This window comes from Capricornis sumatraensis, chromosome 10 (genome assembly GCF_032405125.1).
Source record: "Capricornis sumatraensis isolate serow.1 chromosome 10, serow.2, whole genome shotgun sequence".
In the NCBI taxonomy this organism is placed as follows: Eukaryota; Metazoa; Chordata; class Mammalia; order Artiodactyla; family Bovidae; genus Capricornis; species Capricornis sumatraensis.
Window position 1 is genome coordinate 96,757,196 of NC_091078.1, and position 25,759 is coordinate 96,782,954.

Sequence of the window (25,759 nt, forward strand, 5' to 3'; positions counted from 1 at the left end):
ATGGCGAGGCGGCAGCCGTGGTGGGGTCTCAGGGGGCCGACGACCCCGCTACTCCTGCTCCTTTCCCTCCTCTCTTTGTTCCCTCTTAGCCGGGAGGAGCTGGGGAACGGTGGGGGCCACGGCTGGGATCCGGGGGTAGCTGCTGCTACGGGACCAGGGGCGCAGATCGGCAACGGAGCCTTAGCTCTTTGTCCCGAGCCGCCCGGGGTCCGAGAGGATGGAGAGCCTGGCCTGGGAGTCAGGGAACCTGTCTTCGTGGGGCTCCGAGGGGGAAGGCAAAGCGCCCAAAACGGTCGAGGGCCCCCGGAGCAGCCGGGGCTGGGAGCGGAATATGGGGTCAAGACATTTGGCAGCCGCGGGCGAGAGACAGGACAAGGACCAGGGTCTCTGTTATGCTGGCGCCCAGAGGTCTCCTCTTGCAGGCTGACAGGGCCTTTGCGAAGAGATACTCTGTCACCAGAGGGTTTGTCCCCAGGGGTCCCAGGCCCGGAGAACAACCCTCCCTTCCCTTCGGACCTTCTGATTCGGCCCCGTGGTTCTCAGCCTGTGTCCTCTCAGAGGAATACTGGGAGAGGCTCCTCCCCAAAAGTGGGAACCACGCGCTGCTGCGGAGAACTGTGGGGACCAGGGCGCAGGGGTCAAAGCGAGAGAACAGCGACATCCCGAGCGAGGAGGACAGGCCCCCGGTCGGACCGCCCTCCCGGGGCCGTGGGATCTGGCCCCGGACTGGATTCAGCACCTCGCACAGCGAGGACAGCTCCCGCGTCTGGTTCAGCACCGCGCGAGTCTCGGACAGCTCCCGAGCCGAAGCCCGAGCGCATGCGCTCCCGAGGTCTCTTCCGCCTCCGCTTCCTCCCGCAGCGCCCCGGGCCGCGCCCCCCTGGGGCCCCGGCCCGGCCTGGAGCCTGGAGAGTACCCCTAGAGGGCCGGGCCCGCCCCCGTCGCGCCGCGAACCGCCATCCACAGTTTCCGCAGTACAACTACCAGGCACTAGTGCCGGAGAATGAGGTGGCTGGTACCGCGGTGCTACGCGTAGTGGCGCAGGACCCGGACACCGGAGAGGCTGGGCGCCTAGTCTACTCGCTGGCTGCGCTCATGAACAGCCGCTCTCTGGACCTGTTCAGCATCGATCCGCAGAGCGGCCTTATCCGCACAGAGGCTGCTCTGGACCGCGAGAGCATGGATCGCCACTACCTGCGCGTGACGGCACAGGATCATGGCTCACCGCGCCTCTCTGCCACCACCATGGTGGCCGTTACAGTGGCCGACCGCAATGACCACGCGCCGGTATTTGAGCAGGCGCAATACCGGGAGACGCTTCGCGAGAACGTGGAAGAGGGCTACCCCATCCTGCAGCTGCGTGCCACAGATGGTGACGCTCCCCCCAACGCCAACCTGCGCTACCGCTTTGTGGGGCCGCCAGCTGCGCGCGCCGCCGCCGCTGATGCCTTCGAAATTGATCCGCGCTCGGGCCTCATCAGCACTAGCGGTCGCGTGGACCGCGAGCACATGGAAAGTTACGAGCTGGTGGTGGAGGCCAGCGACCAGGGCCAAGAGCCCGGGCCGCGCTCCGCCACCGTGCGTGTGCACATAACCGTGCTGGACGAGAATGACAACGCGCCCCAGTTTAGCGAGAAACGCTACGTGGCACAGGTGCGCGAGGATGTGCGCCCCCACACGGTGGTGCTACGCGTCACAGCCACGGACCGGGATAAGGATGCCAATGGACTAGTGCACTACAACATCATCAGTGGTAACAGCCGCGGCCACTTTGCCATTGACAGCCTTACAGGCGAGATCCAGGTGGTGGCCCCTCTGGATTTTGAAGCAGAGCGAGAGTATGCCTTGCGCATCCGGGCTCAGGATGCAGGCCGCCCCCCGCTGTCCAACAACACCGGCCTGGCCAGCATCCAGGTGGTGGACATCAATGACCATACTCCTATCTTTGTCAGCACACCCTTCCAGGTCTCTGTCCTGGAAAATGCACCCCTGGGCCACTCAGTCATCCACATTCAGGCAGTGGATGCAGACCATGGAGAGAATTCCAGACTGGAGTATTCCCTAACTGGTGTGGCACCTGATACACCCTTTGTGATAAACAGTGCCACTGGCTGGGTCTCTGTGAGCGGTCCATTGGACCGTGAGTCTGTGGAACATTACTTCTTTGGTGTGGAGGCCCGAGACCATGGCTCGCCCCCACTCTCAGCCTCAGCCAGCGTTACAGTGACTGTGCTGGATGTTAACGACAATCGGCCTGAGTTCACCATGAAGGAGTACCACCTCCGACTGAATGAGGATGCGACTGTGGGCACCAGTGTGGTCAGTGTGACTGCTGTAGACCGTGATGCCAACAGTGCCATCAGCTACCAGATCACAGGAGGCAACACTCGGAATCGCTTTGCTATCAGCACCCAGGGGGGTATAGGTCTGGTGACGCTGGCCCTGCCCCTGGACTACAAGCAGGAACGCTACTTCAAGCTGGTGCTAACTGCATCTGACCGTGCCCTTCACGATCACTGCTATGTGCACATCAACATCACAGATGCCAACACTCATCGGCCTGTGTTTCAAAGCGCCCACTACTCAGTGAGTGTGAATGAGGATCGGCCAGTGGGTAGCACCGTGGTGGTCATCAGTGCCTCTGACGATGATGTGGGTGAGAATGCTCGCATCACTTATCTCCTGGAAGACAACCTGCCCCAGTTCCGCATTGACGCGGACTCAGGGGCCATTACCCTGCAGGCCCCTCTGGACTATGAAGACCAGGTGACTTACACACTGGCTATTACAGCTCGGGACAATGGCATCCCACAGAAGGCAGACACTACTTATGTGGAGGTGATGGTCAATGATGTGAATGATAACGCTCCACAGTTTGTGGCCTCCCACTACACAGGGCTGGTCTCCGAGGATGCCCCGCCTTTCACCAGCGTCCTGCAGATCTCAGCCACTGACCGGGATGCTCATGCCAATGGCCGGGTCCAGTACACTTTCCAGAACGGGGAAGATGGGGATGGAGATTTTACCATTGAACCCACCTCTGGCATTGTCCGCACCGTGAGGCGGCTGGATCGGGAGGCAGTGCCAGTGTATGAACTGACTGCCTACGCAGTGGACCGAGGTGTGCCCCCACTCCGGACTCCAGTTAGCATCCAGGTGACAGTGCAGGATGTCAATGACAATGCACCGGTCTTCCCAGCTGAGGAGTTTGAGGTGCGAGTGAAGGAGAACAGCATTGTAGGCTCGGTGGTGGCCCAGATCACTGCAGTGGATCCGGATGAAGGCCCCAATGCTCATATAATGTACCAGATCGTGGAGGGGAACATCCCCGAGCTGTTCCAAATGGACATCTTCTCGGGAGAGTTGACGGCACTCATTGACCTGGACTACGAAGCTCGCCAGGAATACGTAATTGTTGTGCAGGCCACATCAGCCCCTCTAGTCAGTCGGGCCACTGTACACGTCCGCTTGGTTGACCAGAATGACAACAGCCCTGTGCTCAACAACTTCCAGATCCTCTTCAACAACTACGTATCCAACCACTCAGACACCTTCCCCTCAGGCATCATTGGGCGCATCCCAGCTTATGATCCAGATGTCTCTGACCACCTCTTCTACTCCTTTGAGCGGGGCAATGAGCTGCAGCTGCTGGTGGTCAACCAGACCAGCGGGGAGCTCCGGCTCAGCCGCAAACTAGACAACAACCGCCCACTGGTGGCCTCCATGTTGGTGACTGTCACAGGTGAGGGGCGGGGGTTAAGCAAGTGAGCCAGTGACCTTAGCCTGTCAGGTCCTCAGGGCCCCCCACAAGGCACTTCAAAGAGGGGTTTCCAGACTTTCCAAGAATCCCTTAAGCGCTGGGTTCCTGCATCCCACAGGACCTGCCAAAGACCTCCCAGGTTAGGGTCATATAGTCTCTGCTTAGGGTCTTGGACAGTCTCCACAGAACCCCAAAGATTCATTATGAGCAGACCTCATAAAGACTCTTAAATAACTGTCTGCTTTATTTAAATAATAATTTCATTTTTTTATTTCTTTTTGGCTGTGCTGGCTTTCTTCCAGTTGTGGCAGGCAGGGTCTACTCTCTAGTTGCAGCATGCAGGCTTCCCATTGCCATCGTTTCTCTTGTTGCAGAGCGTGGGCTCTGGGGCACTTGGACTTCAGTAATTGAAGCACAGGGGCTCAGTAGTTGTGGTTCCGGGCTCTAGAGCACAGCTCAGTAAGTTGTGGCACACGCACTTAGTTGCTTTGTGGCATGTGGGCTCTTCCCGGATCAAGGATCAAATCCCATTTGTCTCCTGCATAGGCAGGAGGATTGTTTACCACTGAGCCACTAGGGAAGCCCAAGAACCGTCTGCTTGTTAACTAGGGATTGCTCTCCTCCTTCTGAAAGGCTGCAGTAATGCTCTGGATGTCCCAGGAAAAGCCAGCATCCTACCCCTGTTCAGATGAAGAGTTACTTTGGGTCCATTCTGACCCTCAGCCTGTGGAGAAGAGGGAGGCCAATCGTTTAGTGGTCGGGAACAGCATCTTCCTTTGGCAGCTTCAGACAGAGAGCAGACCCATATTAGCCTGGCTGCTCTCGATGGGGCTGACTAAGGCTCTGGCCTTTGGGAGAAAGTCTGGAGATCCACTTGTCTCTTCTGCAGCCATGGACCAAGGTTTTCACAAACTGTTCCCTTAGAGGAGAGCGCGGGTGGGAAAAGCTCTTGCAGGCCTAAATACTGGAGGCTGCAGGGGTTGGGACAGGCTTTACCAGTGCTTATTCTCCAATTCTGAGGCGTAGGACTCCTGGCACTGCCAAAGAAGGCATGTCTGCATTCATCCCTCAATTCCCTGGACAACAAACCCTGTCGGCCACCCAATGTGTGGAGACGAGGCATATAAGCACCTCATCCTCATTTCTGAGGGTGGCCACTGAAATCGCAGGACCCAGGTCTGGGGTGATGGGCAGCTTGCTGATCCAAGGATGCTGCGGAGGAGGTCAGGGTCCAGGGTTCTCTTGGAGAGAAGAAACTTGCTGACCCAGGGTTCTGGGAGATGCGGTTGAGTGGTCACAGGCCTAGGGACCCTTCTAGTGAACTGGGAAGGCAGTTAGCTAACCAGAGATAGGGAATAGGTGATCCCTCACCTAGGGGATATTCTTGGAGGGGATGTTTTGCTAGTTCTGCAGTGCTGGGGAATGGGAGGAAAGAAAGTCAGTCATCAGTGGCCTTGGCTCCTCTTTCTATCCTGATTGGCCTGCTGACCATAAACCTGGGGAAGGGTGGGTTACTGATCACTTAGGGACCATCTTGTGTGCTGTAGGAATAATGACCTGCTGACCCCTGGGCCCTACTGGGGGGCAGAGAGTGGGTGGGTTGATCCCTGGCTCAGGCCCTTCCCCATGCGGGAGGGAGGGGACAGGAAACAGTACCTTGTTGACACCTTGGTGCTGAGAGAGTTGGTGATCACAAGCCCAGACCCCCTTGTATCCTGGTAGGGTCAGCCCACTAACACAGAGGTGCTGGGGGACTGGGCCAGTAACCCTTCTCTGTCCCTGGGGTCAGCCACTGACCCCAGACTGACCTCTTCCCCCCACTTCCTCCTGCAGATGGGCTGCACAGTGTGACCGCCCAGTGCGTGCTTCGCGTGGTCATCATAACAGAGGAGCTGCTGGCCAACAGCCTGACTGTGCGCCTGGAGAACATGTGGCAGGAACGCTTCCTGTCGCCGCTGCTGGGCCACTTCCTGGAAGGCGTGGCTGCGGTACTTGCCACCCCCGCCGAAGACGTCTTCATCTTCAACATCCAGAACGACACGGACGTGGGGGGCACCGTGCTCAACGTGAGCTTCTCGGCGCTGGCGCCCCGCGGGGCTGGAGCCGGCTCCGCGGGCCCCTGGTTCAGCTCCGAGGAGCTGCAGGAGCAGCTGTACGTGCGCCGCGCCGCCCTGGCCGCCCGCTCGCTGCTGGACGTGCTGCCCTTCGACGACAACGTGTGCCTGCGCGAGCCCTGCGAGAACTACATGAAGTGCGTGTCGGTGCTGCGCTTTGACTCCTCCGCGCCCTTCCTGGCCTCCTCCTCTACGCTGTTTAGACCCATCCAGCCCATCGCAGGCCTGCGCTGCCGCTGCCCGCCCGGTTTCACGGGAGACTTCTGCGAGACGGAGCTCGACCTCTGCTACTCCAACCCCTGCCGCAACGGTGGCGCCTGTTCGCGGCGTGAGGGCGGCTACACCTGCGTTTGCCGGCCGCGCTTCACGGGTGAGCGGGGCGCGGGGCTAGGTGAATATCAGGCAGAGTGGGGGCGGAACTACAGTGCACGTGAGCATTGGGCATCACTCTTGAGCCACCCGGGGTCAAGTTGGGCGCGGTTAGTCCAGAAGCGGTAGAACCTGGCAGAGAGGGAGCCTAAGGCCGTGAAGAAATAAAGGTCTTGGCTGGGCCAACCCCCTGGTGGCTCAGATGATAAACAATCTGCCTGCAGTGCAGGAGACCTGGGTGGGAAAGATCCCCTGGAGAAGGGAATGGCTACGAACCCCAGTATTCTTGCCTGGGAAATTCCATGGACACAGGAGCCCTTCAGGCTACAGTCCATGGGGTCGCAGAGTCAGACACAACTGAGCAAGCAACGAAGTTTGACTGGGCAGAGGAAGGGGGCGGGGCGTGACCCTGGGCAGGGGCGTGGCCGGAAGGGGAGAGGGGGCGGGGTCTGGTATAATAGGGGCATGCCCACAGCGAGTGGGACTTTTGCATCTTGGCTCTCACTCGGAGATCGTGGCCTTCGGAGGGGCGGGGCCCGCTGGAGCCGGGGGCAGGGCGCGGTCTGACCCCGCCTCTGCCGCCGACTTGACACCCTAGGCGAAGACTGCGAGCTGGACACGGAGGCCGGACGCTGCGTCCCGGGCGTCTGCCGCAACGGGGGCACCTGCGCCAACGGGCCGGACGGCGGCTTCCGCTGCCAGTGCCCGGCGGGCGGTGCCTTCGAGGGTCCGCGCTGCGAAGTGGCGGCACGCTCCTTCCCGCCCAGCTCTTTCGTCATGTTCCGCGGCCTTCGACAGCGCTTCCACCTCACGCTGTCCCTCTCGTAGGTGCTCGCCCGCATCTGCGCGCCCGCACGGGGTCCCCACCACCTCCAAGACCCGGGTTCCTGACTGCCCCCATCCTGGCGTCCCATGGGACAGCACCCCCCCTCCCCGCCCTCCCTCATCACTTCCTCCCTCACCTAGCCTGGGTGGGCTCCCTCAGACCTTCTTGTCACAGGGATGGTGGGTGTGAGCAGGGGGTCTTGCTTGTGACGGGCCCCTCCCTGACCCCAGGTTCGCCACGGTGCAGCCCAGTGGGCTGCTCTTCTACAACGGACGCCTGAACGAGAAGCACGACTTCCTGGCCCTGGAGCTCGTGGCTGGGCAAGTGAGGCTCACATATTCCACTGGTGGGTGCCCCCTCCCGTGGATCAGTGTAGGGGGGAGGGGGTGCATGTGTGGATGAGTTGGCGTGGGGGGGCTGTGAACCCCTCAGGCCCTCCTGAGCATGTAGCTCCACCCATGCCCAACAGACCACTTTCTCTCTCCATGAAGGCTGTGCTTCTCCCACGTGTCCGGAGGCACTCTGGTCCGGCCAGTGTGGTCACCAGCAGGGGGAAGCTATCTGAGGCATCCAGGGTCACCCTGGAAGTAGCTGTGCTTGCATGACTGGGTAGGGGGAGGGGAGGCCCCGCAGCTCCATACCAGCCTCCATACACATCCGCCCTGCAGGTGAGTCCAACACAGTGGTCAGCCCCACGGTTCCAGGGGGCCTCAGTGACGGGCAGTGGCACACAGTGCACCTGAGATACTACAACAAGGTGGGCACCGCCCTTGGCCTGGGAGTGCAGGGAAGGAGCTGGGATACCAGGTTCTGGGATACCAGGTGACCCCTGGGGGTCCTGTTGAGTGACGTGCCAGGTCTCTAGCCCCGGACAGATGCCCTGGGGGGTGCTCAGGGCCCCTCCAAGGACAAGGTGGCTGTGCTGAGCGTGGATGACTGCGATGCGGCTGTGGCTCTGCAGTTTGGGGCTGAGATTGGCAACTACTCATGCGCAGCTGCCGGCACGCAAACAAGCTCCAAGAAGTGAGCTCCCCAGCCCCTGCGCCCCAAACCCCCTGCCTGCCAGAGCCCACCCCTACCCTTCCAATACTGCCTCCAAACTCCCGGTCCTTGCCCAAACCACCAGGGTTTCCTTTCCCCGCTCGAATGCTGAAACCCCACCTCACCTTAGCCCCATCTCTGTGTTCTACCCCGGACTCCCCGCTTGTACACATTCCCCCAGGCACCCAATCCCCCAAATTCTCTACTCTCTTGGTCTCGCCAATGCCCCACAGCCCTGCCTGACCCCTATCACCGCCCCCCCAGCCACCCTTCTGCCTCCCTTTTTCATCCTCATCCTCAACCCCAGCCTCTTCCCCCTTTGCCAGACCATCTGCCCATCAGAAACTCTCCTTTGCACCCCACAACTGAAGTCAGGCCCTAGTCCTTCCTCAGCCTGATCTTACCCTCCCCATTCAACCACTTTACCCTCTGAGTCCTACCCCCTCCATTTCCTATCCCCTCCCCCAGCCCAGGAGCAAACCTACCCTGGCCCCAGTCCCACCAATGACCTGGACCCCTGACCCCCAGGTCCCTGGACCTGACAGGCCCTCTGCTCCTGGGGGGTGTCCCCAACCTTCCCGAGAACTTCCCCGTGTCCCACAAGGACTTCGTTGGCTGCATGCGGGACCTGCATATCGATGGCCGCCGAGTGGACATGGCGTCCTTTGTCGCAAACAATGGCACCGTGGCAGGTAGGCCACGTCCCCATCATAGGGAAAAGATGGAGGGCTTTATGGATGGACTCAAACTCTGACCTCCTCCTTGTCTCCTTTTCTGGCAAGCATTCTGCTGCAGTCTGGCCTTTAGGACCTGAGTCCTACAAATTCCACCCCCTGTGAGAACATGGGGCTGAGATCTTGGGCGCTTTCAGCCCCCCGGGCCCTGTGCTTTGTCCAGCGCTCATGCCCCCTCTCGTATTCGCACGTCCTCCATGTACTTTCCTCTCTCAGGCTGCCAGGCCAAGCTGCACTTTTGTGACTCGGGCCCCTGCAAGAACAACGGCATCTGCTCAGAACGCTGGGGTGGCTTCAGCTGCGACTGCCCGGTGGGCTTCGGAGGCAAAGACTGTCGGCTCAGTGAGTGGGCAGCCCGGGGCAGGAAGGGCCTGTGGAGTATAGCTTCTGTTCTCAACATGAAGCCTGTGACTCTGCTCTTTTACCCCACCAGCTATGGCCCATCCCCACCATTTTCGTGGCAACGGCACACTGAGCTGGGACTTTGGAAACGATGTGGCCATGTCTGTGCCCTGGTACCTGGGGCTGGCGTTTCGGACGCGGGTGAAGCAGGGGGTCCTGATGCAAGTCCAGGCCGGGCCACATAGCACACTCCTCTGTCAGGTGTGTCTGTCCTCCTGAGCCCTTCCCTAGACCCCCAGCTCTCAATCTTTGAGGCCACCAGCACCATTCCTGTGGTTTCAGGCCTGGTCCCTGGTGGCTCAGATGATAAAACTTCTGCCTGCAATGCAGGAAAACCTGCATTTGATCCCTGGGTTGGGAAGATCCCCTAGAGAAGGAAATTGCAACCCACTCTAGTATTCTTGCCTGGAGAACCCCATGGAGAGAGGAGCCTGACAGGCTACAGTCCATGGGGTCACAAACAGTAGGACATGACTGAGAGACGAACACACACACACACACATCCACAGCATACTTCTCTGCTAGGAGCACTGATCATGCTTGACCCTGCTCTCGACCTTGGCCCTTGACCCTTTTCCCCACTATCATATCCTCTGCAGGTGCAGCATCCCAGCCTAGCTCTCCCCTGCCACTTGCACTAATCCATGACCCCTGCCCCTAAACTTTACTCTCAGAAGCACAGAGTGCCCTGGCACGGGGCCCTTCATGCCAAATATAGCCTGTCCCTCTTGTACTGACCTCTGCTCTTCGTGACCCTACCTCCTGACTCTCCCGGCCCCAGCCCAGTGTGGGTCTCTGACCCCAGGGCTATGCCTCTCTGCCCGCAGCTGGATCGGGGCTTGCTGTCTGTAACAGTGACCAGGGCCTCAGGCCAGGCTGCCCACCTCCTCCTGGACCAGGTGATAGTCAGTGACGGCCGGTGGCACGATCTGCGGCTGGAGCTGCAGGAGGAGCCAGGTGGCCGGCGGGGCCACCATGTCCTCATGGTCTCCTTGGACTTCAGCCTCTTCCAGGTCTGACTTCTAACCCTGGGGTGGTCCATTCTCAGCCTTCCGACCAGACCCACCTCATCAGAACCCCCCTCAGTCCATCTCCTCTTCTTCAGTCCACTGCACAGTCTGATGTTGTCTCCCGAGTCCCCGTCCTCACGACCTTGCTCTAAGCCCACCCTGCTCCGCCCTCCTCATGTCAGGGAGGCTATGCAGATTTCTGGCCTGGTCTTGGGGTACCTCTGTAGCCAGCACTTTGCCAAACTTCTTCTGGTCTCCTGATCATCCCAGCTCAAAATCATGGAATTTCAGGGTCTGTTTGGAGTCCAGGAGAGAGTGCCCAGTCCAGAGCCCAGATCTTGACTAAACCTTCCTGTCACTCATCCCCTGTGCTCCAGCAGGTCCTCTGTGCTCAGGAACATCTCATGCCCAGACCAGCCCTCTGGTCCAGAGGTCCAGAGCATGGTGCAAGGCTAGGATAAGGCCAAGGCTGACACTGGGGTAGGGCAAGGGTTCATCGGTCCCCCCTTCACCCCCAGTGCTGACTGTCCCCTTCCCCCAGGACACTTTGGCGGTGGGGAGTGAGCTGCAGGGCCTGAAGGTAAAGCGACTCCATGTGGGAGGCTTGCCCCATGGCGCTGAAGAGGAGGCTCCTCAGGGTCTGGTTGGCTGTATCCAGGTGAGGGTCAGCGTGCAAATATGAGGTGGAGCATTAGGGTGAATGGTCAGAGATCAGGGATGTCTTGAGACCCGAGATGCATTCACCTGGAGGTTGCTATAGGGGTAGTGGTGCCCAGAGCCATCAAAAGCAAGTCAGGCCCTTCTGTGCTGCTGGAGGTGAGTCCAGCTTGGATTATCAAGGGCCATTAGAGGCCTGTGTCAAGGAGAGCATAATTAGGGTTCTCATGGGGGCACTAAATGGGAGTATGGGATCAGGGTTTAGGGTACCCACTCCAGCATTCTTGCGTGGAGAATTCCACGGACAGAGGGGCCTGGCGGGCTACGGTGCATGGAGTCACAAAGAGTCAGACAGAACTGAGTAACTAAGCACACCGGGGTTTGTAGGGAGATTGCATGTCAGGGGTCACCAGACCATGTGGGTGGCTCTGTTGGACTCGGCGCTGAGGTGCTTTGACATGGGTCTCACCTTGCCGGTTATGCCCATAGGGAGTATGGCTTGGCTCCACGCCTTCGGGGTCCCCAGCCCTGCTTCCCCCAAGCCACCGAGTGAATGTGGAACCTGGCTGTGTCGTGACCAACGCCTGTGCCTCTGGGCCCTGCCCTCCCCATGCTGACTGCCGAGACCTCTGGCAAACCTTTTCCTGTACCTGCTGGCCAGGTGGGGCCTGGGTCAGGGCAGGGTGATCTGGGGCTCATGGTGAAGACTGGGGGACCTGGAGAGGAGGCAGGGGCTGAGAAGGAAAGTGCCTGCTTCCTCCCATGCTCTGTAGCCAGTGTCCTCAGCTCCCTGACCCAACCCACAGGTTACTATGGCCCAGGCTGTGTGGATGCCTGCCTCTTGAACCCCTGTCAGAACCAGGGGTCATGCCGGCATCTCCCGGGGGCCCCCCATGGCTATACCTGCGACTGTGTAGGTGGCTATTTCGGGCACCACTGTGAACACAGGTAAGGGGCTGGGGGCTGAGGTGATGGAAAGAGCTGGAGAGGGTTAGGGAGGGTCCCTGAGCTATGGCGGAGGCATCTCACCTGGTTCTTCACCCCAGGATGGACCAGCAGTGCCCACGGGGCTGGTGGGGGAGCCCGACGTGTGGGCCTTGCAACTGCGACGTTCACAAGGGCTTTGACCCCAACTGCAACAAGACAAATGGACAGTGTCACTGCAAGGTGCGCCGGCCCCTGACCTTTACCTGTGCTGCAGACAGTCTGTGATTCTTACCCAGCTTGCTGACCTCTGCCACCTGACGCAGCCCCTGACCCCTTCCCCTGCCCTACCCTGTGACCTAACTGCCACCTCTTGTCCTTGACATCTGACCCCTCCCTTATGTTTCCCTTGAGGCCCGTCTTCATTCTGGCCTGTGAGCACTGTTCTCCTGACCCTTTGCCCTTGATTCCACCCACTCCCCAAGCCCTGACCTGAAATCCTCGCCTTAAGCCCTGACCCCTGACCTCCAGCCCCTGACCCTTTCTCAAACAGGAGTTCCACTACCGACCGCGGGGCAGCGACTCATGCCTGCCGTGCGACTGCTACCCAGTAGGCTCCACCTCACGTTCCTGTGCCCCCCACAGCGGGCAGTGCCCCTGTCGCCCAGGAGCCCTTGGCCGCCAGTGCAACAGCTGTGACAGTCCTTTTGCAGAGGTGACAGCCAGCGGCTGCCGGGGTGAGCAGGCTCCATGTGCAGCAGGCTGGCTCTGGCATGTTGCCGCCAAGGCCCATGGCGTGCTTGGCTCTCTGGGTAGGGGCTCTGGGTGGCTTCTTGCGCCGCCCAGGGGCTCCCACATTGGCCCCAAGTATTTTGATGGCCTGCCACAGAATCTGATGGGCCAGCTCCCCTGAGGCCAGCAGCAGAGTGGTAGGCAGTGGGCCTGGGGTAGGTGAGGGGTCAGCAGATATGGCCATCCCTGGCCCCAGCCCCTGGCTGCCTGCCTCACTGTCTTCTTCCTCCCTAGTGCTCTATGATGCCTGCCCCAAGTCCCTGAGATCCGGTGTGTGGTGGCCGCAGACCAAGTTTGGCGTCTTAGCCTCAGTGCCCTGTCCTCGGGGGGCCCTAGGTGAGTACGTGGGGGACAGGCACATTGCTGAGGGTGGCGATCGGCCTGTCCTCTGACCGCTAGAGCCACCTCTTTTCCTGAGTTGGTTGGCCTTGTTCCTGCCAAGAGGTGGGAGTGGGGTGGGGGGCGACATTGGTCCCTCATTACCTCTTTGGGGCTCTGGCTCCCTCCCCCTGACCCTCACTGAGCCTCCATCTGTTTCTCTTGGCTTCTGGCAGGATTGCGGGGTGCAGGTAAGGGGTACGTGTTTGCTCAGGTGCGCTGCCCCCTCCCACTGCCAGAGCTTTTGCAGACCCCTCCTGCTGCCTGAAGTCCCTGCAGACCCCTCCCCACTGCCTGAGGTCTCTAAAAGCTCCTCCCAACTGCTTGAAGTCCCTGGAGGCCCTTCCCCCCACACACACTGCCTAAGGTCCTTATAGACTCCTGCTCAGTTCCTCAGCTTCCTGCAGGCCTCTTTCTACTGCCCGAGGTCTTGAAAGACCTCTGCCCTCCATTGGAGGACCCCATAGACTCCTCTCTGTTGCCTGAGGTCCCCACAGAAGCCTCCGCGCTGCTTGAGGCCCCCGCCGTGGCTGGGCCAAGGCTGTCTGCGTGTGCATGCTCTTGTGTGTGGTTTCCTGTGCCTGTGCACGTGCCTGTGTCTGTCTTCTGGGGACCCTTCCTGTCCCTCTTGCCGGTGGCAACAAGCTCTCTTAAGGGCCAGGTCAATTTCATTCAGTTCTCATTCCAGTCTCACAGATTAGGGAGAGATGGCAGCAAAGTCTTTTGGGCAGTTGAATTTAGTGTGAGAATTGTGATCCCCATCCTATTTTGGTCACAAAATTCTATTGGAAAACCTGGATGTCTGTGTGTGTGTGTGTGTGTGTGTGTGTGTGAAAGAGAGAGAGAGAGGGAGCATTGTGTGTCTGTGTTTGTCCTGGGTCACATAGCATCTACTTGTGTGTAGGTGTGAGCATTGGCTTGTGTGTTTGGGTGCGCACGTACCCACCCACACACACACACACACACACACACACACACACAGGGTTTCCTTGGTAGCTCAGCTGGTAAAGAATCCGCCTGCAATGCAAGAGACCTGGTTTGATTTCTGGGTCGGGAAGATCCCCTGGAGAAGGGATAAAATACCCACTCCAGTATTCTTGGGCTCCCCTGGTGGTTCAGTCGATAAAAAATCCACCTGCAGTGTGGGAGACCTGGGTTCGATCCCTGGGTGGGGAAGATCTTCTGGAGGAGGGCATGGCAGCCAACTCTAGTATTCTGGCCCAGAAAAGTCCCCAAGGACAGAGGAGCCCGGTGGCCTGCAGTCCACGAGGTCGCAAAGAGTCAGACACGATTGAGCGACTAAGTGCAGCATAGCGCACACATACACACACACACACACACACACACACACACACACAGAGTCCTGCCCTTGTGTTCTCCTTTATGTCATGGCTGTTCCAAATGGTCCCCAGACCTCTAAGAATTGACTGATAAGTGCCTGGGGCCCATCTGGGCTGGGGACTGGGTCTTCTCCATCCAGGGGTGCAGCCATGGATGCCTGCTCCCTGGTCCCTGCATCAGAGCTTCCCCTGGGGTAGAGGAGGGTGCTGCGGTTGCTCCTCAGTGAAGGGGTCCAGGCCCCAGGACTGACTGAGGGTTACCTGCCTTCAGGTGCGGCCGTGCGGCTGTGCGACGAGGACCGGGGTTGGCTGGAGCCTGACCTCTTCAACTGTACCTCCCCGGCCTTCCGAGAACTCAATCTGCTGGTGAGACTGCCTGCACCTTGCCCTGCACACAAGACTGGCCCCAGCAGAGCCCTGGCCCGTCTCCCCAGGCCCGAGGCGGGCCCTACACATCATGCCCCAGCCCTTGACATCCTGGGCTTTTCTGTGTGGCCTTTTAATCTGGCCAAACCCTTCTTTCCATGAGGCTTTTGAGAAAGGCCGAAGAGACCAGCGAGTGACCGCTTCTTCTTTATCTGGCAGCTGGATGGTCTGGAGCTGAATAAGACGGTCCTGGACACGGTGGAGGCCAAGAAGCTGGCTCAGAGGCTGCGGGAGGTGACCGGCCACACCGACCACTACTTCAGCCAGGACGTCCGAGTCACTGCCCGCCTGCTGGCCCACCTGCTGGCCTTTGAGAGCCGCCAGCAGGGCTTCGGGCTAACAGCCACACAGGATGCCCACTTCAATGAGGTGGGGCCACAGCCGGGGCTCCCAATCCCCTGGCCCCGGACCCCCGCCCCCCTGCTCAGGCCCCTCCTGATCCCCGGGAAGTGAAGCTCATGGGCTCTTTCTCCCGCCTTGTCTACTCCAGACCTACTCCCTGCCTACTGGGGCCCCCCTGAGCACCTGGCCAGACCCCTCAGGCATGCCCTCACGTGTCCTCACCTGGCTGGGCCCGCTTTCACCTCCCTCCTCCCAGAATCTGCTGTGGGCCGGCTCTGCACTGCTCGCTCCAGAGACCGGGGACTTGTGGGCCGCGCTGGGGCAGCGGGCCCCCGGGGGCTCCCCAGGCAGCGCCGGGCTGGTACAGCGCCTGGAAGAGTACGCAGCCACGCTCGCAAGGAACATGGAACTCACGTACCTGAACCCTGTGGGGCTGGTGACACCCAACATCAGTATGTGGAGGGTGGGCTGGGGCAGGGGGCTGTGAACTCAGACCCAGAGATCCGAGGGGCGGGGGCTACGGATGGCAACATTAGTGGCTCAAGACTGTGCTTGGCAGGGACACAGGCTCTGCGCTGGTAGCCAGGAGGCCATATGGGTGGTGGGACTTGGGTCCAGAGTTGGGGGAGGCAGGAGGGGGGGATCCCTCAGCACAGGGTGGAGATCCTTGCTGGGTCTCACCCCTCTTCCTCCGGGGCAGTGCTCAGCATCGACCGCATGGAGCACCCCAGTCCCACCCGGGGGACCCGTCGCTACCCTCGTTACCACAGCAACCTTTTCCGGGGCCAGGATGCCTGGGACCCTCACACGCATGTGCTGCTGTCTTCCCAGGCCCCACGGCCATCCCCCGCGGAAGGTGAGAGGTCACCCCTGGGCCGAGTCCCCGCCCAAAGCGGAACCCTGCATGGCCCTCCTGTCGCTTCTCCCCTTGCCCAGACCCTCCCCCTCACCGCAAATGACCTCTCACAGGCCTGGATACTTGGGATTCAGCCCCAGGGCCCGTGAGTTCTTCACTGGCACCTGCTCCCTGCACTCCCTGGTTCTGGATCCTCAGGGAAGAGATTCCCGTGCTTGATGCTGGCTCCGGGTCGGAGCTGAGTCTGTGGGTGCTTGAGGGTCAGAGGTCACTGACAGCGGCTCCTCCCCCTCCTCTGGCAGTTCTGTACCCCAGCGGCAGCAGCATGGAAAATGCCACCACCTCGAGCGTGGCGCCCCCACCAGCCCCTCCAGAGCCCGAGCCCGAGCCCGGGATCTCCATTGTCATCCTCCTGGTTTACCGCACCCTTGGGGGTCTGCTTCCTGCCCAGTTCCAGGCCGAGCGCCGGGGTGCCAGGTATGAGTAGAGTTACCCCCAGGCCTCTCACCCCTGGGCTGCCCGCACGCTCCGACCCAGCTTAGACTCCGCCCCGCACTTATGGTGGACAAACAAGCAGGTTCACCATCATCCAGAGACGCGCCTGGCCACACCCCTGCTCTGCGAGTCTCGTCCGTACCGGGCTCCGCTGTGTCAATGTGTTTGGGGGACTAGATAGACACAGAGCCACAGCTGGGCCAGTCACAAAGGATACAGGAGCCAGCCAGGCAGGCAGACTGGCTGATGGAGATGGGCTGACCGAAGCGGGCCAGCTGGGGGCATGCAGGGAGACACAGTCTACAGCTGCTGAGGCTGCAGGCTCCAATGTGGGCAATGGGTCCAAAGCCCCTCAGCTGTAACTCTGCAGAACCAGGCCAGGGACTCCTGGTGTTGATGCTGCTCAGTGGAGGCTGAAGGGGTTCTCAGAAACAACACCCAGCCTGGGGCGCCCCAAGCTCTGGGCAAGGGAAGATAGGGAGCAGGGCAGTCAGAGCTTGGGAAGGCCGGCGCCATCCAAGCCCAGGTGGGGTGTCTCCTCAGGGTTCCCCAGAACCCAGTTATGAACTCCCCGGTGGTCAGCGTGGCTGTGTTCCATGGACGCAACTTCCTACGGGGTGTCCTGGAGTCCCCAATCAGCTTGGAGTTCCGCCTGCTACAGACAGCAAATCGCAGCAAGGCCATCTGCGTGCAGTGGGACCCACCTGGCCCGTGAGGACCTCCACTCTGGAAACCCTTGGTCCCCCTGGTAGCCCCTGGGAGGCCCAGCCTGCCCCTGGGGGCCCCATCCATGCCCCTGTGCACCCAGACCCATGAGGAATGCAGCTCCCCAACTCTAGGCACCCGCGGCCCCGCCCAGTGCCTCTCATAAACCCCTGCCTGGCGACGGGCTCTCCTCCGAGGGGATGATCGGTCTGACTGCGCTGTGGCCACAGGGCGGACCAGCACGGCTTGTGGACTGCACGGGACTGTGAGCTGGTGCACAGGAACGGGTCCCACGCACGGTGTCGCTGCAGCCGGACGGGCACCTTCGGGGTCCTCATGGATGCCTCCCCCCGTGAGGTGGGGCTGGGTTCAGGGAGCTGAAAGAGTGGGAGGCTCAAAGGGCAGGGGTGCCCAACAGCCCCTGTGACCCTCCCTGTCCCTGCAGCGGCTGGAGGGCGACCTGGAGCTGCTGGCGGTGTTCACCCACGTGGTCATGGCGGTGTCCGTGGCCGCGCTGCTGCTGACCGCGGCCATCCTGCTGAGCCTGCGCAGCCTCAAGTCCAACATGCGGGGGATCCATGCCAACGTGGCTGCCGCCCTAGGGGTGGCTGAGCTCCTGTTCCTGCTGGGGATCCACAGGACCCAAAACCAGGTGCAGGGGCTGCATCGGGGGACCTGTGTCCTGCTGAACTCGTGTGGCCCAGGAAGGCCGGGGGGGTGCTCAGTCACTTTGGGGCGGGGTGCTGGGGTGGGGTGCGGTGGTTGGGGGTTCAGAGGCGGGGTGAGGCGGAGAGGTCCTGATGCCCCCCCAACCCCCACCAGCTGCTGTGCACCGCGGTCGCCATCCTCCTGCACTACTTCTTCCTGGGCACCTTCGCGTGGCTGCTCGTGCAGGGCTTGCACCTCTACCGCATGCAGGTGGAGCCCCGCAACGTGGACCGCGGCGCCATGCGCTTCTACCACGCCCTGGGCTGGGGAGTGCCTGCCGTGCTGCTGGGTGAGGACCTTGCTCCCTGGCCCGTCCAGGCCTGTGACCCCTGACCTCCATCCATCACGTGGGCTGACCCCTGCCCCTGATCGTGACCCCAGCCTCAGCCCCCCGTGCCACTTGTTCGGGGAGGAGCCTGCCCTGCCCCCACCCCAGCTTCTCCCCGGGTACATGAGAGGGTTGGTCGGCAGCTCTGGAACTCACCCCCTCCATCCTGTCCCTTCTTCCCCGCAGGCCTGGCCGTTGGCCTGGATCCTGAGGGCTACGGGAACCCTGACTTCTGCTGGATCTCGATCCATGAGCCCCTCATCTGGAGCTTCGCCGGCCCTGTCATACTTGTGCTTGTGGTGAGTACCCTCTACTCAGTCCTGCCTTGTGCTCCCCTCGGTGGGATGGGGTGGGAGGTGGCCCTGCAGCAGGTGTGGTGGTATCGGCCGAGGGGTGCCAGGTGGCAGTCTGCAGGCTTCCTGGGCTCGGCCTCCTCTTCTGTTCCTGCCCAGCTGGCGTGGAGATGGGAGATGAGATGTGGGGTCGCAGACTCGGCTGCTCTCCCTACCTGTCTGTCCCTCCCTCTCTATTTTTCCATCCCTCTCCGCTTTCTTTTGATGGACTTCCTTTTGTTGGACTTTACCAACAAGGGTCTGTCTAGTCAAGGCTATGGTTTTTCCAGTAGTCATGTATGGATGTGAGAGTTGGACTATAAAGAAAGCTGAGAGTGGAAGAATGGATGCTTTTGAATTGTGGTGTTAGAGAAGACTCTTGAGAGTCCCTTGGACTGCAAGGAGATCCAACCAGTCCATCCTAAAGGAAATCAGTCCTGAATATGCATTGGAAGGACTGATGCTGAAGCTGAAACTCCAATACTTTGGCCACCTGATGTGAAGAGCTGACTCATTTGAAAAGACCCTGATGCTGGGAAAGATTGAAGGCGGGAGGAGAAGGGGATGACAGAGGATGAGATGGCTGGATGGCATCACCGACTCAATGGACATGGGTTTGAGTAAACTCCAGGAGTTGGTGATGGACAGGGGGGCCTGGCATGCTGCAGTCCATGGGGTTGCAAAGAGTTGGACACGACTGAGCGACTGAACTGAACTGCTTCCCTATCTCTGACTTTTTCAATGATTCTAAGCTCTTCTGTTTCTCCTTGGTTTTGATCTATGTATTATGTGTGTGTGTCTGTGTATATCTGTGTATATTTCTCACGGGTTCCGCCTCTCTGTGAGTCTCAGTGCCTTCTGTACCTGTCTGTCTGTCTGTCTCTCACTCTCTCTATCTCTCTCTGCCCTGCCCCTGATCCATATGTCTGGCTGTGGGTCCAGATGAATGGGACCATGTTTCTCCTCGCGGCCCGCATGTCCTGCTCCACTGGGCAGAGGGAGGCCAAGAAGACCTCTGTGCTGTGAGTTAGCTGGTTGGGGAAGTGGGGGATTCTCAGAATGGCAGCCCTCTCCTGGGTGGGGTTGGGGGGCTTCCTGGAGCACCCCTGGTTCAGGTTGGGCTCCAGATTCTGGGTAGGGGGATGAAGTCACCCTTCATCCCCTAGCCAGTGGTCCCTCTCTGGTACCCTTGCCTTACTCTGGCCCCACACGTCTGTCTCCACCCTGCTGTCTCTCCAGTTTCCCAAGGCCTGGATGGCTCACTTTGCCCTTTGCCTTGCGTGTTTCCATGTGCTTTCCATGCTTTTTCTCATGCCCCGCCTCCCAATTCCAGTCGGCTTTCCCCATGTCCCCTCGTGGCTCCCTGAGTACTCTCCTGGTTCCGTCTGTGGCCTCCAGACTCCCCTAGTGCCCTCCTGAGACCCCCCACGTCTCTGTGTGAGTTCCTTTCCCTCCACGTCCCTGTGTCCTCCCACGTCCCCCACATGAGCCCCGCGTGACCCTCGCGTGTCCTGTCCTTTCACGTTCCCGCGGCAGGACCCTTCGCAGCTCTTTTCTGCTCCTTCTACTGATCAGTGCCTCCTGGCTCTTTGGCCTCCTGGCGGTCAACCACAGCATCCTGGCCTTTCACTACCTCCACGCTGGACTCTGTGGGCTCCAGGTAACCCTGGCACCCCTTCCCTTACTCTGGGCCAGATGGGGCTTCAGTAGGGTGGGGCCCGGGGCCTGAACCCCAGGCCTGGAGCTGATGCCCACCCGATGATTGACAGCGGACTGCTGCTGAGCCTGGACTGACCTTCAGCAGTGCTGAGGCTCCTGGCCGCTTGCTGGTGCACAATGACCTTCACGACTTCTCACTGCTTCTGTTGCCTTTCCCTCACTCCCTCACGGGTCCCCCCGGGGGCTCCGCACTGCCTCGCTCTCATCTGCAATGACTGATCCCACTTGCTGACCCTCAGTGACTTCCACTGGCCCTAGCTGACCCCCTCACAGCCCTGCTCTGACCTCTCATGGCCCTCACTGTCCCCTCTCTGATCCTCACTGACCCGCAGGGCCTGGTGGTATTGCTGCTCTTCTGTGTCCTGAACGCAGACGCCCGGGCTGCCTGGACACCAGCCTGTCTGGGCGGGAAGGCAGCGCCCGAGGAGGCCAGGCCGGCACCTGGGACGGTGAGGGGCCCTCTGGGCAGAGGAGTCGGGGTAGGGGACCCAGGAGGCCAGTGTTGGAGGCTTCCCCAGGGCTGGCTCACGTGCCTGTACCCTCCACCGCCCCAGGGGCCTGGCGCCTACAACAACACGGCCCTCTTTGAGGAGAGCGGCCTCATCCGCATCACGCTCGGTGCCTCCACCGTCTCCTCAGTGAGCAGCGCCCGGTCCGGCCGGACCCAGGACCAAGACAGCCAGCGGGGCCGCAGCTACCTCAGGTGAGGGCAGGGCCACCTCGTGAGGGGGCACACAGCCCGGGGCTGGCATTACCGGGTCCTCGGGCTGGCTGCACCCGTCTTGGCATCTGGGCCTCTGCTCTCCTGCCTCTGCCCAGTGTCTTCTGACACACACCCAGGGGCACCTTCAGAGCCATACTGTGTGCGGCGGGCTGGGCATTCACAGGTGCCCCGCCTCCAAAGCACCCCGTCACATCCCTCTTTGATGGGGGCTCCTGCATTTCCAGGGACAACGTCCTGGTTCGACACGGCTCGGCTGCTGACCACACCGACCATGGCCTCCAGGCTCACGCTGGCCCCACTGACCTGGACGTGGCCATGTTCCATCGAGATGCTGGTGGAGGTGGGGGCCCAGGGCCAGGGAGGAGGGACTCAGAGGGTCTCTCCCCCGCTCCCCTTTCTTCTGCCCCCAGGTGGGAGCGGCAGCTGACAGGGCCGGGGCAAGCTCCCCCAGGGTCGCAGCTCCAGGAAGCACCTACCCAGCCAGCCCCGGTTCTCCTGGCCATGACCCAGCCCTCCTGTTCCTGCCCCCTACTCCAAGCTTGCCCCGAGTTCCCAGAGCCTCCCTCCAGACCCTCACCTCCCCGGGCCACTGCCGTGAGTTCCTCCTGACCTTCCCCACGCCAGGTGCAGACTCCGACTCTGACAGCGACCTCTCCTTGGAGGAGGAGAGAAGTCTGTCCATCCCATCCTCAGAAAGTGAGGACAATGGCCGGACGCGGGGCCGTTTCCAGCGTCCACTCCGCCGGGCAGCCCAGAGCGAGAGGCTCCTTACCCACCCCAAAGGTAATAGGACCCCTCTGACCCCATGCATGACCAAGACATACCCCATATTCCACTTGGGTGTGAACCCAGGAGCCCTGCTAGCCCCTGAAGATTCCTGGGACTAACTTTGGGGTCATCGTGGGGTGCCCCCACACCTCTCCCCATCCAGCCTCCCAGCAGAGCTCTGCTGGCTAGAGACCCAGAAGGGGCCCAAGCAACAGACGAGCAAGGTCAGGGACGTTACAAGGTGACATGTCATTCCTCCTCTTCCCTGAGGGTTGGGGTTCAGCCTGGTCTTCCTGACCCCTCAGTCATCAGGTTCCCCCACCGCCAGTCTCTGTCTGCCTCCAGTCAAGAGTAGGGGGAGCTTATCAGTGCCTCAGTCCCTGGATGGTTCCATGGATCTCCGAGAGACATCCTCCCATTCCTACTGCTGCTGTATCAGAAAAGCCCAGATCTCAGGTGTCATTAGGGTTAGGGGGCCACTGAGTCCAGATCACGGGGTTGCCGGACCCTGCGGTGACTCTTATAATCTACCCCGGCTCAGCAGACGTGGACGGCAATGACCTCCTGTCCTACTGGCCAGCCCTGGGGGAGTGCGAGGCTGCTCCCTGCGCTCTGCAGACCTGGGGCTCTGAAAGGCGCCTGGGGCTGGACACCAGCAAGGACGCAGCCAACAACAACCAGCCCGACCTGGCCCTGACCAGTGGGGATGAAACCTCCTTGGGTGGGGCCCAGCGCCAGAGAAAAGGTATGGAGCCCTCAGGGTTTCCCTGGGGATCCAGTGGTTAAGGCTTCACCTTCCAATGCAGGGAGTGTGCAGGTTGGATCCCTGGTTGGGGAAGCTAAGATCCTATATGCCCTGGCCGAAAAACCAAAACAGAACAAAAGACTGACCTTAGCCTGTGCTCCAGGGACCCTGGGAAGTGGCCAAGCCCTGAGCCAGAGGATTTCATCCTCTTAATGCAAACAACCTCACAGGGACCCTGAGGGCTTGTCTGCCTCGCGTGGGGGGTTCTGCTCCGGTATGCTGCTTCACGGTTCCACAGCTTCATTCTGGCCTGAGACTTGCTTGCCCCACAGAGACCCCAGGGGCCACTCTTGCCTTAACTCAAGGGATTCCTCCCTGTCCCCCTGGAAGGTTTCTTCCCCCCAGTTGTGCTTTCCAGGGGTCCCAAGGGGTTGTCCCTGACCCAGCTCAAGGGGGTCTTTGCCTCTACTCCTGGGGGACTGCTCCTGCCCCAACCCTGGGGATCCCTGTCCCTTTGACCCTGACCTGGGGGCTGCTCCTCCTCTGATCTTGGGGGATGGTTTGCCCCTACCCCCCACAGCAAGGGGACCACCCCTCTCCTGAGACCGCGGGTTACTGCCACCTTACTCTAACCCCTGTCCTGGAACCTCTCTGTGATTCCCAGGAGCGGCCTCTGTACCCTCTCCCCAAATGGTTTCTGCCCCCAAGTCCGTTTCGCAGGGATCCCAGACGCTGCTGTGTCCCTAGCCCCAGGGGAGTTCCTGGCCCCCAGACACACGCTGTCCCCCGCGTGTTCTTCCCGCAGGCATCCTGAAGAACCGGTTGCAGTACCCACTGGTGCCACAGACCCGGGGCGCCCCTGAATTGTCCTGGTGCCGTGCAGCCACCTTGGGCCACCGCGCCGTGCCGGCTGCCTCCTATGGTCGCATCTGTGCTGGGGGCACCGGCAGCCTGTCACAGCCCGCCAGCCGCTACTCTTCCCGAGAACAGCTGGATTTGCTCCTGCGGCGGCAGCTGAGCCGCGAGCGGCTGGAGGAGGCCCCCGCCCCGGTCCTGCGTCCCCTGAGCCGGCCTGGTTCCCAGGAACGCCTGGATGCTGTGCCAGGCCGCCCGGAGCCCAGGGATCGGGGAAGCACCCTACCACGGCGGCAGCCACCCAGGGACCACCCTGCTGCCACAGCGGGCCGCTTCGGGTCACGGGATGCGCTGGACCGAGGGGCACCCTGCGAGTGGCTGAGCACGTTGCCCCTGCCCCGTGGTGCCCGGGACCTTGACCCACAGCCCCCGCCTCTGCCCCTGTCTCCCCAGCGGCAACTCTCAAGGGACCCCCTCTTGCCATCCCGGCCCCTGGACTCTCTGTCCAAGCGATCGAACTCAGGGGAGCGGCTGGACCACACACCTAGCCGGCACCCCTCACGAGAAGGCCTTGGGCCACCCCCGCAGCTGCTCAGAGTCCGGGAAGTGCCCACCAGCGGCCCTAGCCACGGGCCCTCCACAGAGCAGCTGGACATCCTCTCCTCCATCCTTGCCTCCTTCACCTCCTCGGCTCTCTCCTCCTCCGTGCAGTCCTCAGGCACGCCCTCGGGCCCTCACACCACCGCCACCCCTTCTGCCACTGCCTCTGCGCTCGGACCCTCCACGCCACGCTCCACCACCTCCCACAGCATCTCGGAGCTGTCGCCCGACTCAGAGTAAGTGGCGTCCAGCCACCTGCTCACACCCCCATCAGTTTAGGGCAAGCTCCCATGCACCCTGCCATATATTCCGCCACCAGATGGGGTCAGGTTTGGCAGAGAGCGTGGGCTGCCCCGGGCTTGGCAGAGCCAGGGAGCCACAGGCTGAGGGCAGAATTCTGGCAGTGAACGGGGTGATAAGCAGGAACTGGGTGGCTGCGTGACCTGGGCCTCCACCTCCTAGATGCAGGAGGCGAGTCAGGTGCCTTCCAAAGGGCTTGAGCTCCTGGAGAGGGGAGGGCAAGAGGTAGCCTGAAATGTGGAAGGGGAAGGGAGGAGTCTCTGCTTGGGAACTTTGCTTAGGGTGGAGTGTGGATAAGGAGAAGTCAGACATAGGGTCAGGCTGTGGAACTTCAGTTTGAGAGTGAATCATTCATTCTCTTGCTCACTCAGTCGAGACACAGCTCCTCCTGCCTGGAGGCACTGTGGGGTGGGCCACACAGGAATTGAGCTGGGACCTGGTGCATCTCGGGCGATTGTGGGGTAGAGGATGAGACTGGCTACAGCAGTCAGAGAGGGAGTGGGGAGGAGCCAGAAAGGACCAGGCCTTGGAAGCCAAAAACGGAGCTGAGTTTTAAGGAGGAGGAACAACTAGGCCAGGTTCTATGGAGGTCCGTAGGGTGACAAAAGGCTTTGGAGGGAAGGAGACCCTGGGACTGGGGAAGGAGACCATCAGAACCTGAGCAGAGATGAGGAGGAAGACAGGAAGGTGAGGGTGCAGGAGGAGATCTGAGGTGCCCAAGGCTCTGGAAGGATGCAGGGGTGGCGATGAGGGAGCTGGGAGCACCCTGGGCCCTCCTGCAGCCTAGCCTTCGGGTCTGACTGTTGTGGAGGGCTGGGAGGACTGAGCAGGGGTTCAGGCTCTGGACTCACACTTGACCTCTCTGAGCCTGTTTCATCATCTGCAAAATAGGCCTGCAGTAGCAAACTTGTTGAGGTGCAGAGATTTGGGAGGGTTTTTTTTTGGTCAGGTGTTTAACAGAACCTGTACATAGTAGGTGCTCACTCGGTGCTTAAAAGAAAAGACATAGGTGGCTAGTCAAAGGGCCTGGCTGGTGAGACTGGGTTCCAGAATGGGTGAAGGGCTCTAAGAACCGCAGACTGGACATAAGGAGGCTGGGGACTGAGAGGCAAAGGTGATGGGGGAGGCGGCCCGGGTCAGGTATGGTGGGGTGTCCAGGGGGACCTGACTCTCAGCAACCACCTTCAGTCTCCACATTCAACTCTGCAGAGTTCCCAGAAGTGAGGGTCACTCCTGAGGGGCGGCTGAGCAGAAGAGGACCAGCCGGGGTCGATGGAGGATCTGGGCTAACAAAAGAGACTCCGGGACTTGAGGGCCAATCCCGGGGCAGCCTCCCACAACCCCGCCCCCAGCTCTCCCTGTTGCTGCAGCACCGACTGTCCATGCTCGACTATCCATGCTCGTCTTCGAGCGTGTGCAAGCGTCTGTGAGCGTGTGCAAGCATGTAACAGGCGCGGGGAGGGAGCTGGGGGGAGGACTTTTATACGTTTTGTACCTTTGTAACCAGAG

The 25,759-nt window shown here is 60.8% G+C and overlaps 1 protein-coding gene across 1 annotated transcript; it reads left to right on the top strand.

The window, feature by feature from the left end:
* Positions 1-25,487, top strand: CELSR3 (cadherin EGF LAG seven-pass G-type receptor 3). Its single transcript, XM_068982057.1, has 35 exons — positions 1-3,742; positions 5,594-6,244; positions 6,842-7,067; positions 7,300-7,415; positions 7,738-7,826; positions 7,935-8,092; positions 8,639-8,802; positions 9,061-9,186; positions 9,278-9,447; positions 10,074-10,259; positions 10,798-10,914; positions 11,403-11,574; positions 11,720-11,861; positions 11,960-12,080; positions 12,391-12,574; positions 12,864-12,965; positions 14,619-14,713; positions 14,933-15,142; positions 15,372-15,567; positions 15,816-15,971; positions 16,274-16,448; positions 17,010-17,177; positions 17,402-17,528; positions 17,617-17,823; positions 17,994-18,168; positions 18,394-18,506; positions 19,482-19,561; positions 20,076-20,199; positions 20,591-20,707; positions 20,813-20,961; positions 21,207-21,316; positions 21,607-21,765; positions 22,295-22,495; positions 23,301-24,186; positions 25,460-25,487. The coding sequence occupies exons 1-35, from the start codon at positions 1-3 to the stop codon at positions 25,485-25,487; spliced, it is 9,942 nt and encodes a 3,313-aa protein (XP_068838158.1).
* The last annotated feature ends 272 nt before the right edge of the window (positions 25,488-25,759 follow it).